At 34.3% G+C, this 16,466-nt stretch overlaps 3 protein-coding genes across 3 annotated transcripts; all 3 read left to right on the forward strand.

The window, feature by feature from the left end:
- The first annotated feature begins 3,835 nt into the window (after positions 1-3,835).
- Positions 3,836-5,067, forward strand: LOC125842069 (plant UBX domain-containing protein 7-like). Its single transcript, XM_049521268.1, has one exon. The coding sequence runs from the start codon at positions 3,849-3,851 to the stop codon at positions 5,052-5,054; it is 1,206 nt and encodes a 401-aa protein (XP_049377225.1). The 5' UTR covers positions 3,836-3,848; the 3' UTR covers positions 5,055-5,067.
- Positions 5,068-7,521: 2,454 nt separating this feature from the next.
- LOC125841651 (protein trichome birefringence-like 23) lies at positions 7,522-12,380 on the forward strand. Its single transcript, XM_049520816.1, has 3 exons — positions 7,522-8,076; positions 8,972-9,258; positions 11,201-12,380. Exons 1-3 carry the CDS (start codon positions 7,836-7,838, stop codon positions 11,975-11,977), a joined length of 1,305 nt encoding a protein of 434 aa, XP_049376773.1. The 5' UTR covers positions 7,522-7,835; the 3' UTR covers positions 11,978-12,380.
- Positions 12,381-12,908: 528 nt separating this feature from the next.
- On the forward strand, positions 12,909-16,093 carry LOC125842689 (high mobility group B protein 13-like). Its single transcript, XM_049522019.1, has 8 exons — positions 12,909-13,420; positions 14,037-14,159; positions 14,247-14,521; positions 14,609-14,717; positions 14,800-14,865; positions 14,963-15,133; positions 15,231-15,410; positions 15,820-16,093. Exons 1-8 carry the CDS (start codon positions 12,965-12,967, stop codon positions 15,940-15,942), a joined length of 1,503 nt encoding a protein of 500 aa, XP_049377976.1. The 5' UTR covers positions 12,909-12,964; the 3' UTR covers positions 15,943-16,093.
- The last annotated feature ends 373 nt before the right edge of the window (positions 16,094-16,466 follow it).

Below are 16,466 nucleotides of genomic sequence, written 5' to 3' on the forward strand. Positions count from 1 at the left end.
GGAAGGCACCTCAGGCGAATTAGAAAAAGAGAAGATCCTTTCAGACAAGGTTGAAATGCAGAGTAATGAAGTTGAACACAACGAAAAACAAGAGCCTCAACCACCGTCACCTCATATGCCGTCGTCGCTACTAACGGAGCTATCACCTCCGGTGGAACAACCTCAGGAGCTTCAACGGAGAAAGAGTGGCACGAAGGAATTAGCCACCTCCGCCTCCTATGACGCCGTTCAAAATGGGGGAGATGAATTTTGTTCCCTCCGATGATTTCATTAGGATAAGGATCGCGCAGCTCGCCGGACCTTGAAGATGTTGACGTTGACAATGTGGTTTAGGGGTTATTTGGGTGGGTCTTTTTAATTCGGGTTGTGGGTTTAGAATTTGGTGAATAATAAGGGTAGATGCATAGGATGACGACACGTGTCCTTTCGTTAAAGAGAAGGGCATAAATGCTCCACTTTTTTAACGGCAGGGGCTCTAGTGTCTCAATAGTATAATGAAGGGTATTTGTATACTATTTTCGATAGTTCGGGGTATATATGTCCTTTTTCCCTTTAAAGAATATCCTTCTTTTTGGATTGCCTGAATACTCAGTTTGTTGCACTCATGCTCAAGCCCAGATTGGAATAATCAAGAAGTTAAGACACTCACTCAAAGCTTACTCTAACTTTTATTCCAACACAAATGGTTAACATATCTTCTAAAAGCATTGGATGTTTATCTCTATTCTTCCATCAACAAAGACACACCATATTTTCATAAATTTAGAAATATTTAAAATTTCGAAAGACTTGTCTTTGATTTTTCTCTATCTTCACATCTACGTATTGCAAATTCAGGTTATGTTTTTCTCAAATTTTCCCTAATGTTCTTTCGGTACTCTTAATTTTTTAGTTCAATGGGTTAAATTCACGCCTACTGTCATTATTCTTCTTCCAAAATCTCTCTTCAATGTTAAATTAGGCAAAGATCAGAGTTGCAGCAGCTATGTTGAAGATCTTGCACTTTTTGAAATCTTCATTATAGTAATACTTTTTGTTGAATAAGTGATATTTATAATTCATGTTACAATACAATGAAGAATGAAAAATAAACATTAGTTACTACAGTACCTCTCTTTTTACGGAGTAATATAAATGTGGGGCTTATAGAATTGGTATAATAACTTGGGAGAGAGGAGCCATAGGTTCATCTAATAAAAAATTTCTTGTAATTGAGATCAAACTTTTTAATTATGTGTTCGAAGAGAGGGGTCAAGTCAACAATGAATATTTATGAAGAATGTGGTACGAGCTTTTATAAGTTTGCTCATTTGAAGTAATATATACAAAGTCATTGAGTCGAAGTGTCTTGCGTGTGCTTGTTGTTGTTGTATATCTCTTGCCTATCTCTATTACTTGTGTTGTTAACATGCCAGTTACTTAGCTAAACGTAAACCTTCATATTTTCTGATTTATTGTTTTTGTGTGCATATAACACTCATGAATTTACATAGGTGTAACACATTGAACGATGAAGGGGGAGCTCCTATCAAAAGTGAGCCTCAATCACACCTTTTAATCTTGGTGGTTTGAGACTCTCCGTGGTTCCCTTCCTCCTCAAATACAAATATAACTTTTCCTTTTGTTTATTAACATACAAGCACTTTGGTCTAGGTCCTCCATGGATTAGAACATTTTAAAAATATTTTACTCTTGATATTTTGCATAAACATAGGCCATTTGTATGTCATGTAGATAACTGCCAGTCAAACTACCTTAAATAAGATCACTTGACAAGACGTCTCTTGTAGCACCAAGAGAAGTTGTTTGAGTGTTCACATAGAGAGTTTCCACCAACATATATATTGTGTGAAATATATGGATCCAAGCAATATAAGAAAAATATTAAGTGGGATAAAAACGAGTATACTTTTTTTGAGTCAATTATACAGAAATGAAGGGATTAATTATACCACCCCCGATACAAATATCATGTTCAATCAAGCACCATAATATATCTTGTGGTTAATCTTAGTGAAATTACCTTATCAACTGTGAGTCCATCTGTTTTCTGGATTCTATGCTAAATTTTCATCACTCATTTTCTTCCTTTGGATTTTCATTAATGTTTATTCTTTATGTTGTACATTATTTTATAATCAACTCAACTTGTCAATAATATAGACCACATATGGTGTGGAAGAATATAATCAACTCAACTTGTCAAACAAAACTTTCCTTTTTTCCAGAAGTATTCTACTGCGTGCAATGACTGAGCTTGAGGAAGTTTTACATTCATGATTGACTAATTTTAGCTTTAATCATTCCTGGACTACACTAACGTAGCCACTAATCTTACTTGTTATTTGTGACTCCTAGAGTTACTGTAATTCCCATTTTGCTACATATGAGTGATTTTTGATATAATGGTATTTCATATTTACACTTTGGATTAAGTACTTTATAAAATTGTACTATTTTTACCTATATTGTTCATTTGTTAATTGCAACATTGTAAATCTACAGGACGTTAATATTATCATGAGATTTTCTCTCCGAGTTAATACATTAAGATTGAGGACAGTAAAACAAGGTTGATTTATCATGATTACCGTGAAGTGTATTTGATAATATTGATTTATCATGATTATCGTGAAGTGTATTCAGTAACTGTGATGTGGTATAATTTTCTAAAAGTATGTTTTTTTGTTGATTTTAATATAAATTATTCATAAAAAATTTCAAAAGCTATAAAGGAACATGCTATATTGTCGCAATAGTGATTTGAAGAGTAATACCAACTCTCTGAGTATATCTACGTTTTAGATATAAGGAACGTGCTATGTCAATTGTCACAATAGTGTTTGAAGATTTTGTACTTGAAAGAAAACAACAATGTGGTTCTAGGATTATGGAACTACAGTTCGCTGTTTTTTGTAGTACTTTCATATGACTCTCAATCGGACTCTGTGATTTCCTTTGTTCATGAAAATGGTGTAAACATTTATAGTAAAATGATACATTTGGTTGGTTGATCATGTGGCATAGAATAATGGGTTGGAAATGAGCAACTAAGTAATATGCTTGGATTAAAGTTTGTAATTGCATTAAAGAAAAGCACAGCGAAATAATATAGACAACTCAATTCTATATAAATCTGGGTATATGTTTATCACGGTTTATCATGGAATTGTGCTTTGTATTTATGATATTATGGTTATTACTATAATAACAAGAAGAAAGAAGAAGCAGAAGAAAAAAAAAAGAAATTCAGTGTAATTTACATGGAGGAGTTTCAAAAAGTGCAATGATATGTAAGGATTTTCAGCAAGGAATTTAAAATATGGAGGAGTAACATACAAAATGTCAGATATAATTTTGATTATGTATACAATATACATAATATAATTTACCTAGATCTCTAAGAAAACTTTACTTCTTTCTGAAAAAAGGTATAAAAGGGTTGTTTTTGCTATACCCTTGACTCGGGAAATAATGAATGCATGTGATATTTAGTGTTTATTCTAATTTCTAAATTATTTATTGTTCTTTGAGAGTCTTAATCACATGCAAATGCATGAGACACATTCGACATTACTTATATTAAAACTAATTTTTGTTGGGCCCATGCATAGCACGGGCAACACTAATCTAGTATAATAAATAATTAGTAATCCTAAATTGTCTAGGAGACGAATTTTATATTTGTTACGTTTCTTTAGTTTACCATAAATAAAAATAAATATTTCCTAATCAAAATCAAACTATGTTTTTCCTATTTATAATTAAACTGGGTTCGAAACTTCTATAAATACATGGGCTACTCTCACCCTAACACAACAATAACATATCCAGTACGAAATCAAAGCATGGCTTCCGTACCATCGTCCCAAGATATGTTAATTTCTTCTTTCCTTGATATCGCCGTCGATCAAACCGTCGATACTGCCCGGGAATTTCTTCAAGCAACAAATTGGAATCTGGAGGAAGCAATTCAACGTTTTTTCTCCGGAAACAACAATGGAGGAGGAGGAGCAGAAGCAGAAGCAGAAGCAGCAGCAGAATCGTTCAATTATTCGCCATTAATCGAAGAAAATCCAACACTCTGGGAATCGGACGATGTACGTCTGCCATTACCGGTAAGACGGGAAGTTCTTTACGATGAAAATTCAGGACTATACGAAGATGAGAGAAAACAAATCTCGTCTTCTACTTTTGACTCATATGACAATAATACCCTTTCTGTTCTGTTTCGTCCTCCTTATGAATTGTTATACAATGGACCATTTGATCACGCGAAAGAAGCTGGCGCAAAGCGGAACAGATGGCTTTTAGTGAATGTGCAATCCAGGAGTGAATTCGCCTCAGACACGCTTAATCGAGATACCTGGGCTAATGATATCGTTGCTCAGATGATCGAAAACAACTTCGTGTTTTGGCAAGAGGGAGACCATACAGAGGAAGGGCGAAAAGTTTGTACTTGCTATAAATTAGATTCCAGGCCTGTGATATTAGTGATTGATCCTATAACAGGTCAAAAAATGCGCTCCTGGAACGGAATGGTTCAGCCTGAGACGTTGCTTGAAGATGCTATGACTTTTATTGATCGTACTCCGTCAGAGTATCATTCAGATCTACTCGGAAAACAATTGGAAAGATTAACTCATCTCGATAGAATTGAAGAAGGTACTGAGGAAAAGGAAAAGGAGATTACTAGTAAAGAAGAAAATGATCAAAATGAGTTGTTGATGAATACGAATACGATTTATCTTCCACTGCCTGAAGAACCTAATCGGAGTTTGATCTGTGACAAAAATTTGGTCTGTAGAATCGCGATTCGTCTTCCTGATGGACGTAGAATTCAGAGGAATTTCATGAAAACTGATCCGATTAAGTTGTTATGGTCTTTTTGTTCAACTCAATTTGAAGAAGCAAAAACAAAGGCATTTCGATTCAGACAAGCAATGCCAGGGCCAACTAAGTTTTGGGCAAGTAATTTTTGGACTTGTGATAGTAACTTAACTTTTGAGGAGTCGGGTTTAGACAATTCTGTTATTGCACTAGTAATGATATAGATTTTTATTTTTACACATAGGAAGTCGAAGTAGCGCATGTTACAACTATTTCTTTGTTGTTTTTTTGAATTGATTGAATTATTAGCTTTTTTTTTTCTTCGAATATAATATATATATATATATATATTTTTTTTTATTATTATTAATTTTTTTTTCTTTGTTTATATTATTGTTTTTACGACGATGAACAAACTTACTACTAGTAATAAAAGACGATAGGGGATTATATTTGATTTGTTTTGATCCTACTTGTAAATAGAAAACAAATCTATATGTATTATACTATAGAACCAAAAGAACCAAATTCTACGTTTGAAAGGTGTTAGGTTACTATAGAATCAAATTATACATTTTAAAAGTGCTAGATTATTAGAGAATACTATATTATTCCTCTTATGGTGTATCGTAGATTAGACTTTGCTTTTTCGCTTCCGAAGCTATAACATATCAGCAACAATGCTAGCTCGAAAAGGGCAGAAAGAACTTACGTTAGGTTGTAACTTGAGGGTGAGAGTTAGACTTTGCTTTTTCGCTTCCGAAGCTATAACATATCAGCAGCAATGCTAGCTCGGAAAGGGCAGAAAGAACTTACGTTAGGTTGTAACTTGAGGGTGAGAGGAAGGAGCTCTCTTTCAAGTGCCTCTTTTGTTGGGCTCGGCAGCTCCAATTGCAGGCTAGATTCAGATCCCCATGTTCAACATGAGGAATGGCTGGCGGAGCATCATAATTTTCTTTATGTTAAAGTACCACGTGATTATAAAAAACTATTGCTACATACAAAATATCAACATTTATTACTCTTACAATCCTTTTTTTCACTCTTTCAGGATTAAAAATATAATAAAATTTAATTAGATCGAAAATCATTTAAATTAACATTAAATGCTCATTGCTAACTCGAAACTTGTACGTGAGACATGGTTTTTATGTTACAATCTGGGGTTTTTTTTCTTCATTAATTAGCTATTTTCACTGGCTTGATATGGTAAAATTTAATAATAGTTTGTTATGTACAAAATTTGCAAACATGCCAAAAATGAGCACTCGTGTATACTCAATTATCATTTTCTTTAGTTGGTAAATTAATGTATCAACTAAACAATTATACTACCACATTAGGTCAGGGGCATAAAACTATATTATATAAAAGACAAAAAAGTATATCTGTCAATGATAATAATGTAACCCCATATTTTTGAGCCTTCATATCGAAGAAAACAGAACCAATCACCCAAAATGGCACATCATTAAATGCAAATATTTTTTTGATTTTTCTAGCCGATGTATGAAGGATCGTGCACGGTAGGATTCATTTATGGGTAGCATTTTTAATAGGATGCAAATATATATTTATTTCCTCTTATTTTTTCATTTTCTAGTGACTTAAATTGATAATTTTAGGATCGAAGATGGAGGATATTTAGCATCTGAGCGGTTCCTTTTATCTAGATGTAAATACGTCGTTGTAAGCTTGTTTTTATTGGTTATCCCATGATTGAAAACATCAACTTTCAACCTGATGAGTTTTCATAATTTGATTTTTTTTTATTTATGTAGGTAATTTTAATTAATCGAGAATAAATTTTAGATTTGATAGAGAACTTCTTAAAATGACATAAAATAAGTGGAATCTCATACAAACAGTGAGGGGGTGGTTAATCAGTGCTTAGAGAACTACCTGAAATGCTAAAAGAATTGACTTACCTTCCAGCTTTCATTAGGACTTTCCTTCTCTAAAGAGATTTCCCCTTCTAGTAGCAATTCCTACATTATTATCAATAACAATTATATATATGTATGATGATATTAATTAAACTTAAATAAAAAAGTAAATTTTATATAATTGATCCAACTTATTTGAAACTAAGACATTATTGTTCTTGTATTTTATTATTAACGAGTAACGACAATAAGATTGGAATTGATACCCTACCTAATTCAAATTTAATTAAATTCTTTTATATAAAGTTTTTCTTGTTGTTATTCAGAAGATCCAATAATGTATATATTATTAGGCATCTCGAGGCAATTATACATCCTACAAGGCAATTTTAATTGGTCATAAAAATCATTATTTTATGTATTTGTTTTCTTATGAATTTAGATGTAAAGAGTCCTAATGGTCATATAAAGAAATATTCCTATATCATCTGAATTAGCTTTTTGAGGTTAAATTAAGTTTAATTCTTAAAATTCATAATATGATATCAAAACAAGATTTTCTTTTAAAGAAAATAAAAAAAAATGATGAAACTCAAAGATAACGTAACTCAAAAAGAAAAACGCAAAAGATGATCAATGAAAAATTAAATGATGAAATAGTCGAGAATGATGAAATAGCCAACCGACTGAACTATTATTCTCAACATTACTAAATATGGCTTGGACACTTTTTGGGAATACTTTTTATAATTTTTAAATCTGTTTTAGATCTAGAATATATGTATACAAAAAATAAAAATAAAACTTGGTGATAAGGAACACAAATTAAAATATTCTCTTGTTTCTTCTCTGTCTGTGAATGTCCAACTTCAAACCAAAATTCAATTGTTTAACATTTCTTCATCATGTGCTTTTGTAATCTGCTACTTGTCACTCCATACACTCAAGATTTGTCGGTTACTTCAACTTGTATTTAATACTGTATAATCATCAATACCTGTTTTTTCACTTAACAGGTTGATACCCTTTTGAAATATTTAGCTAAAGATTACATTTTTATGAATTTTCATTGAAGATCTTTGGCTATACTGATAGAGAAGAGCTAAAGAAGAAGTGGGTATGCTGAAAAAAATGATATTTCATTGGAAATCTTGGTGGAAATCTGTTTACAAGCAAAATCACTTTGTTTTGAAGTTGGGTTTTTCGATTCTCCTTGTGGGTCTTGCTTTTAGGCTTTTATTTTCAAGATCTGATGTGATTTCTGGAGTTCAAGAAACCCCTTTTGTTCAAAAGACTCTATTTTCACCGCCTCCTGTTTCTTTCAGTTTGCCTGAGATTGCAGATCAGAATGGTCCTGAAGGTATTTGAGCTTTTTCCCAATTCTTGGATTTGTAGTTTAGAGTATGTAATGTATTTGAATGTGATTAGGGAAGGTAAATGCTTAATGATCATTTATTGTTCTTAAGGAAGAAGAGTTGCATGATTGAGAAATGTGAAAATTTATGTACTTTTGGATCTGTTATAGTTATAATGTTTATGTTTATATTTCTTATATATCCATTATACAAATGAGTAGTGTGTGTTCTGTATTCATTGAGCTATGATCATGGAGCCTCTATTTTTTCCCCATCCTTTTAGTGGTTTCTGGATTATCTTGTCCTTGATTTTAGTGTCTCCTTGGCTTTGGTTATTGTATTATTTGTTATTGCTACTCTTATCTTCTCCATTTGTTTTCAGTATGGATTCTTCACTACTATGTTTGCTTTACATGCTGTACTTTTTAATATGCTTTACTTGAGCCGAGGGTCTATCTGAAATGGTCTCTAAGGTTACGTAGACACCACACTCCCTAGCGCCACTTGTGGGATTATAGTGGGTATGTTGTTGGTGCATTTAGTGATTCTGGTTCTTAGGAGTGCAGTTTATTAGCTTTAATTTTTGTGACTTGAGTAAGTTAAAATGTGCAACTAATGGATGCCTTATTATTGGTTTTGTATTTCATTTGGTAGGGAACCTGGGTGGTTTCCTTGTGGGGGACTTGAAATGATTGAAATTGTTACAAGTGTTGAAGTTGACAGGGTACATAGTACTACACTTTGTTTGATTCGCGTAGCTTGCACCACGTCATAGTAGGTTATAGATTTGTTGGCTGGTTCTTTAGTTGTTTCCCCTTTATAGTATGTCTTATTTTGGAATATCAAGTTTGTTATCTCTGTCGTCACATGGTGCCGTTTGTTTCCTTGGCTGTGCTATAGAGCAAGCAGGGATGTGTAATCTTTTCATTGGAGATTGGATTCCTGATCCAGCTGGTCCTGTTTACACAAATGAGACATGCAAATTTATTGAAGACCATCAGAATTGTATGAAGAACGGCCGACCAGATAACGGTTATCTTTACTGGAGGTGGAATCCACGAAATTGCAAGCTGCCTCGGTTTAATCCACTCAAGTTTCTTCAATTTATGAGAAATAAAACATGGGCATTAATTGGTGATTCAATATCAAGGAACCATGTCCAATCATTTCTTTGCGTACTCTCAAAGGTAACAAGTTACAATCATTGTCAATAGCTCTAAATTGTTTGTGTAAGTTTTGGTTGTTCTTTTGCCATGTTTCCACCATGCTTTTGCATTGGCATTGATCAAGTAACAAAATGATTGTTTTGATCGTCATTGCTTGGATTATCCTTTTCCTTCAAGGCATGATACATTCTGCTCGCTTGTCTTGAATAAGTTAGCGCTTAAATTTTTGCCTAGGACATTTGTGGTTATCCAATTGGTACAAATTAATGAAATGAGGATTATGATGTTCCATTCCCATGTTTGGTATCCTTGATTATGTTCGCTCCGTGCCACCGAAAATGAACCGTCCAACTTGTGTTGTTGAAGAATGTGATGGAGAAAAGTTTGTCCAGAAGTAAAAATGAACTGATACAGCTTTCTATAGTAGTAAAAAAAATGAATCGGAGCTTTCTATTTTGGTTGTTCTTTTGCCATGTTTCCACCATGATTTTGCATTGGCATTGATCAAGTAACAAAATGATTGTTTTGATCGTCATTGCTTGGATTATCTTTTTCCTTCAAGGCATGATACATTCTGCTCGCTTATCTTGAATAAGTTAGCGCTTAAATTTTTGCCTAGGACATTTTTGGTTATCCAATTGGTACAAATTAATGAAACGAGGATTATGATGTTCCATTCCCATGTTTGGTATCCTCGATTATGTTCGCTTCGTGCCACCGAAAATGAACCGTCCAACTTGTGTTGTTTAAGAATGTGATGGAGAAAAGTTTGTCCAGAAGTAAAAATGAACTGATACAGCTTTCTATAGTAATAAAAAAAATGCATCGGAGCTTTCTATTTTTATTTTTTTTTAAAAGTGGGCAGCATTTGGGGCAGCCCAAGAAGAAAAGTCAGTCAATTTGGAATGGATGTAGTATTTGTTTTGAATCTCGTGAAATTAGGTGTTTCAAACATTAAAGTGCAAGTGTGTAACTTTATATTGCATTGAAGCTGTTACTGGGAGATAGTGTGAGTGTTATCTGTTGAATATTTTAAATCACCATTATAATATTGCCGGAGTATTTCCCTCAGTAAGAACAGTCATCGTACTTTCTGAAGAGATGTTTGCTGGTTTCTTTCAACTTAATTTTTAGTTGAAGCCTAAAAATCTTCTTCGGTGTTCATGTTTGTTCTTGCTTCCCACCATTTTTGTCTCTGCTAGGAAATATTTGTAACCGGTTAATTATTGAGCTATCAAGTTTGGTTAGCTTTACTTGGGGTACCGAAAGCCAACTAGTTTCATGGTAGCAGGTTTCAGCACACACTTATTGAAGACCTTATATTAGAGTAGTTGTAGTAAGGAGCCTCCTGTGTAAAGTGTAAGATGTTAGTATCATCTTGGATTTGTCAGAAAATTAGACTGCTTATATGAAGGTTTGATAAATAAAAGTCAGTTTAGCACAGAAACTATAGTGTTATATAACTAAGGTATCTATTAACTTTTCGATCTTGGATGTGACCTTCGGCCGTAATGGATGGTTCACTCATGCTGGTCAACCAGTGAGCCTAGAAATTGCTTGCAAATATTTCTAGTCAACAACAACAAACCCTGTGTAGTCTCACAAGTGGGGTATGGGGAAGGTAGGATGTACCCAGATCCTATCCCTTTCTTTGTGGAGCACAGAGGTTGTTTCCAATAGACCCTCGGCTCAAAAAAGAAGTTTTCGAAGCAAGGAAGTGATTTGTAGGGTATAATCACTCAATTGTTGCTAGACACTGAGTGATTATGAGATACTAGTCATCTGTCTTTTGTAATTTCTTGTATAACCCACAGCAAGATTTGATGCTACTATTTGAAAGTTCTGATTTTTTGAACTGATCGCTCTTCTAATTGTATGTTTGTGCTGTTGTTTTTCTTAAAAATCTGTAGCTATAGGTTTCTTCTTGAGTCAGCTTGTTGATTGTTAAATGATGCTATTTCAGGTAGAGGAAGCTGTTGAAGTATACCATGACAAGGAGTACCGATCCAGGAGATGGTTATTCCCCTCGTACAACTTCACCGTTTCAGTAATTTGGTCCCCCTTTCTGGCAAAGGCAGATATATTTGAAGACTACAATGGAGTTTCCACAGCTGAGATTGAACTTCATATCGACAAACTTGATACGAGTTGGACAGATCAGTTTAAGGATTTTGACTATATGATATTTGCTAGTGGTGAGTGGTATGTCAAAACTGCAATCTACTATGAAAACAATACAGTATTGGGCTGTCACTACTGTCCCAAAAAGAACTTTACGGAGCTTGGTTTCAACTTTGCGTACCGTAAAGTTCTTGGTAATGTTTTCAACTACATCCTCTCATCAAATCACAAAGGCATGATCTTTTTCAGGACCGCGACACCAGACCATTTCGAAAATGGTGAGTGGTTTAGCGGAGGAAATTGTAAAAGAACAAAACCAGTGAAGGAAGGTAATTTCAGTTTGAGTGAGGTCAACAAAATTCTACATGAAATTGAGTTGGAGGAAATCGGAAAGGCTACAGCTAAAGCTTCTGAGAAGGGTTTGAATCTAAAACTTTTCGATGTAACTAGCCTTTCATTAATGAGGCCCGATGGGCATCCAGGTCCATACAGGCATTTCCAACCATTTGCAAAAGATAAGAATGCAAAAGTCATCAATGACTGCTTGCATTGGTGTTTGCCTGGACCTATAGACACCTGGAACGATATGCTAATGGAGATGGTGTTGAATGGTCAATGAGATGAACTTGTGAAATGTAAGTTGTTTTCTTGAGAAAAAATCAAGGCTAGCTCACTGGGATGAACATTGCTTGTTTATCTCTACTCTGTGATGTGAATAATAAAGATTTAAGGCACACAACAGGTGCTCCTCGCGACTATGTTCCACGGATGATGCATCAATTTGCCAATATATAGATTTTTTCAATTTGGGAAGTTCATCTTGATTGCAATGTTATTACCTGGTTCTCATATACATGATTTTCCAGGAATCTGTAGTGGGAATTCTTTTTTCTTTCTTTTGGGATTTGGAAATATTTATTTATAGAGTTCTGAATCAAATGAGAATTTGATGTTGGTCAGTCACAAGATTGTGTTGTATGTACACTTTGTACTTATAATAAAAATTTGCAAGTCACAAGTAAGGTAATTTGGTGCAGTTTTTCTCTTATTCTTTGATATTCCACAGTTTGGAATGATTAAACAGAATTATAAGATGATTTCTTTCTATTGGTTCAAATCTTGGTAAACAGAGTTACTCGTGCTTGTGTTGGTTGGGATAGCATGTACTATGTTAAATCGTTTTATGTGGGTAGAAAAAGAATAAGGGAGTTTATAGGCTAGCGTTTGGTCATAAATTTTGAAAATTTATCTTTAATTTTTTTGTTTGACCATGAAGTTGACCAGATTTCGAAAATCTGATCTTCAAATATTTTCAATTGAATGAAGCTAGATTTAAGTTTTCTATTGAATGATGCTTTTAAGATTTTTCCTATTTAAGAGTGTTTAGAAGGATATTAGCAAATCAAATCTAATTCAGCTAACGGTAAAGTTTATTAAATTCTTTACTTTATGAAACTTGGAACCTAAAGTGCACTTTTGAATTTGAAAAAACTAGCCGTTGGGTCTCCATTTTCCTATATAAAGCCCCATTCTTTCACTAAACAATACCATTAAAAAGATTTTGATTTTTTAGGTTAAACCTTTTTTACTTCAAGCCCCCTAAGCCATGGCTACTGTTGCTGAAATGACTCTTCCCTCCGACGCTGTCCCCGCGAAGAAGGGGAAGTCTAGGAAGGTGCTGAAGCAGAAAAAACAGTCGTCGAACGAAGCCAATATACTGGCTGGAACTGTAGTTCAGTCGCCTTCCGTGGTGATGCCTGTGGATGATTCTGCTAAAGAGAATATTGATCCACAATCCCAGAAGAAATCGAACAAGAGGGGGGCGTCAAAGGCGGTGAAGCAGCAGATGGAGCAGAGTTCTTTTGAGAAAGAGTTGCAAGAAATGCAAGAAAAGCTTAAGAAGATGGCACTTGAGAAGGAGCAGACTGAGGAAATGTTGAAGGCTAGAGAGGAAATGCTGAAGCAGAAGGAGGAAGAGCTCGAAGCGCGAGGTAAAGAGCATGAGAAGCTTCAGACTGAACTCAAAAAGCTGCAGAAAATGAAAGAGTTCAAACCAACCTTGGTATGTTTGTTGAATCTCGTCTTTTGATATCATATGCAAATCTAGAATTTGAAGTTTATAGATTTTTGAATTCTAAAAAAAGACAACTTACTTGATTCTCGATAAATTACAACAACTACATACCGTGTAATTCCACTAGTGGGGTCTGGGGAGTGTAGTTAGCTTGGGGAGTTAGAAAGTTTGTTTTTGATAGACCCTTCGCACAAGAAAAGTCATATCAAAGTAGATCGAAAAAGAAATCAAAGCTATTGAGTTTTTGATAAATTGTTCATATATCTATTAAGTTGAGTGTTCATATATCTATTAAGTTGAGTTTCCGCTAAAGCTACTGGATTCTGCAGAACTTGTTACCGGTTCTCTAGATCTGCCCTGTTTGATTTGATCCTTTTGAAGCATTATTTGTATCAAAGATTACATTTTTATCATTTGGGGATTGAGATGCCGTAGATTTGTATATTTCATTCGTTCTTGTTTGTATGTTCTTTCTACAATTTGCGTACATTTTACCCTCCTTAGACCACCCCTGCAGTGGGGGATTACACTGGTCAATGGTTATGTTGTCGTTTGTAACTAGTTTGTTTCAAAGCTGACATTTTTAATTTCCAATTTTCATTAGAACTTCCCTATTGTGCAATCGCTGAGAGACAAAGAGGAAAAGAAAGAGAAGAAAAAGGTGGATCCTTCAAAGAAAAGGCCGGTTCCGCCATATCTATTGTGGTGCAAAGACCAATGGAATGAGGTAAAATATGAAGAAGGGTTCATCAATCTCAACTGAAATGTTCTTTTTAGTATTATTGGTTTCTAAATGGGGATTGGGTTATTTCAGGTGAAAAAAGCTAATCCAAATGCTGAGTTCAAGGAGATGGCCAATTTATTGGGTGCTAAGTGGAAAACAATAAGTGCAGAAGAGAAAAAGCTTTATGAGGAAAAATACCAAGCTGAGAAAGAAGTATACTTGAAAATCGTTGGAATGGAGAAGCGCGAACATGAAGCGATGAGACTCTTGGATGACGAGCAGAAACAAAAGACAGCTATGGAGTTACTTGAACAATACATTCAGTTTCAGCAAGAAGCAATAGTGAATGAAAACAAGAAGAAAAAGTAAAATTCACTTTCTCTTGGTCATATTTATTTGGTGCTTGTGAACTTAAAAATCTTATATTCGCCTCGTTAATTCATGTTATATAGGAAAGAAAAGGACCCCTTGAAACCAAAACAACCTTTATCAGCATTTTTCCTGTTTACAAACGAGCGTCAAGCTGCTCTACTTACTGAGAACAACAACAATGTGAAGGAGGTAAAGATTCATGACGAGTTTTGTTGTTTGCAATCTTTCTTAGAATTTCATTAAATTTCTAAATTAGTACTTCCATTTCTAGGTGGCGAAGATTACTGGTGAAGAGTGGAAGAACATGACAGAGCAACAAAAAGCACCCTATGAGGAGGTAATTTTTACTCATATCTTGGAGAATTGAAACCCCTTTGTCTGGATGTTTCTTATTTTAGAAGCTTTATAGACATGTTTTCTTTCGATATATGTAGATGGCAATGAAGAAAAAGGAGAAATATTTGCAAGAAATGGAAGTTTATAAGAAGAAAAAAGACGAAGAAGCTGCTGAACACATGAAGGAAGAGGAGGAATCGATGAAACTCAAGAAGCAAGAAGCACTTCAATTGCTCAAAAAGAAAGAAAAGACAGAAAATTTAATCAAGGTTTGTCTAGCCATTCTTGATACAATTTCTGATTAGGCTTTTACAAAAGTTGAGTTAAGCTGATTGATTGGTTTGTTATGAATGTGACTTCTGGCAGAAAACGAAAGAAAATCGCCAAAAGAAGAAACAAAAGGATGACAATGTGGATCCTAACAAACCAAAGAAGCCTGCTTCGTCATTCTTTCGTTTCAGTAGAGAAGAAAGAAAGAAACTAGTCGAAGAGCGTCCTGGAATTAACAATTCTACCATTAATGCTCTCATTTCACTGAAATGGAAGGTAGAATTCCTTTTTGACACGACTTTCACCATTTCAGTATTTTCTGTATACTACTTTGATATGTTTTCATTGAGTTTGAGGGTCTATCAGTAACAACCTCTGTACTCCCAAGGTAGGTAAGGTTTGAGTACATTTTTACCCTCTCCAGACCCCACTTACGTGGGATTACACTGCATATGTTGTTGTGTGTTCCATGTGACTGTAGGATGCTTCGTGCATCGGATCACACCCTTAACTATAGGCCGAGCTGTGTAATCAGTCATTCATGCTTGGATAAGGGATAGATTGTTTACACTTACACCCCTCACTCCATTGGGGTGCGACCCTTTCCCTTGCCCTGCATGATCGCAGGATGTTTTGTGCACCAGACGGTCTTTTGACGTACATTTACTATTGTTTTGATGTGTAGGAATTGAGTGAAGAAGAAAAACAAGTCTGGAATAACAAAGCAGCTGAAGCGATGGAAGGGTACAAAAAGGAAATGGAAGAATACAACAAAACTGCAGCTGAAAAGCAGAACAAAAACAATTAGAAAATAGGTGCTGCTTAGAACAAGTTCAACTGGTTATGTTGAACATAGAAAATGCCTGCTAGTTAGAGTTGAAAACTTGAAATAGTCATTTGGACACATTTCAATTTTTCTTCATTTCATTTGACTTCTTATGGATGACTTTGGATTTAGTGTGATTGAAATAGCATAAAATCAATTCGTTCAATTCTTACTAAGTTTTATTTTTTTATAAGTTCAAACATTTTAACTAATAAACGTAGTCATGAAGTTATAACTGATATTTTTTATTCGTTCAAATGTTTTTAACTAATGAACGTAGTCATGAAGTATAAATGACATTATATAAATGAAGCAATTATAGAGTATTATTATTATACATTACATATGTATAAATTATATTTTATGGACTAATTTTATCACGCAATTCAAAAATATCTTGTTGTCATTATTGGGGAAGTGCTCCTCTTTTAATGCTCATTCATGTGAAACCGTTGGAAGTTTTTCAACAATTCAATAATGGATGAACCAACAAATAATTTTCGGCA

The sequence above is a fragment of the Solanum stenotomum genome, chromosome 10, assembly GCF_019186545.1.
Source record: "Solanum stenotomum isolate F172 chromosome 10, ASM1918654v1, whole genome shotgun sequence".
NCBI classification, from domain to species: Eukaryota; Viridiplantae; Streptophyta; class Magnoliopsida; order Solanales; family Solanaceae; genus Solanum; species Solanum stenotomum.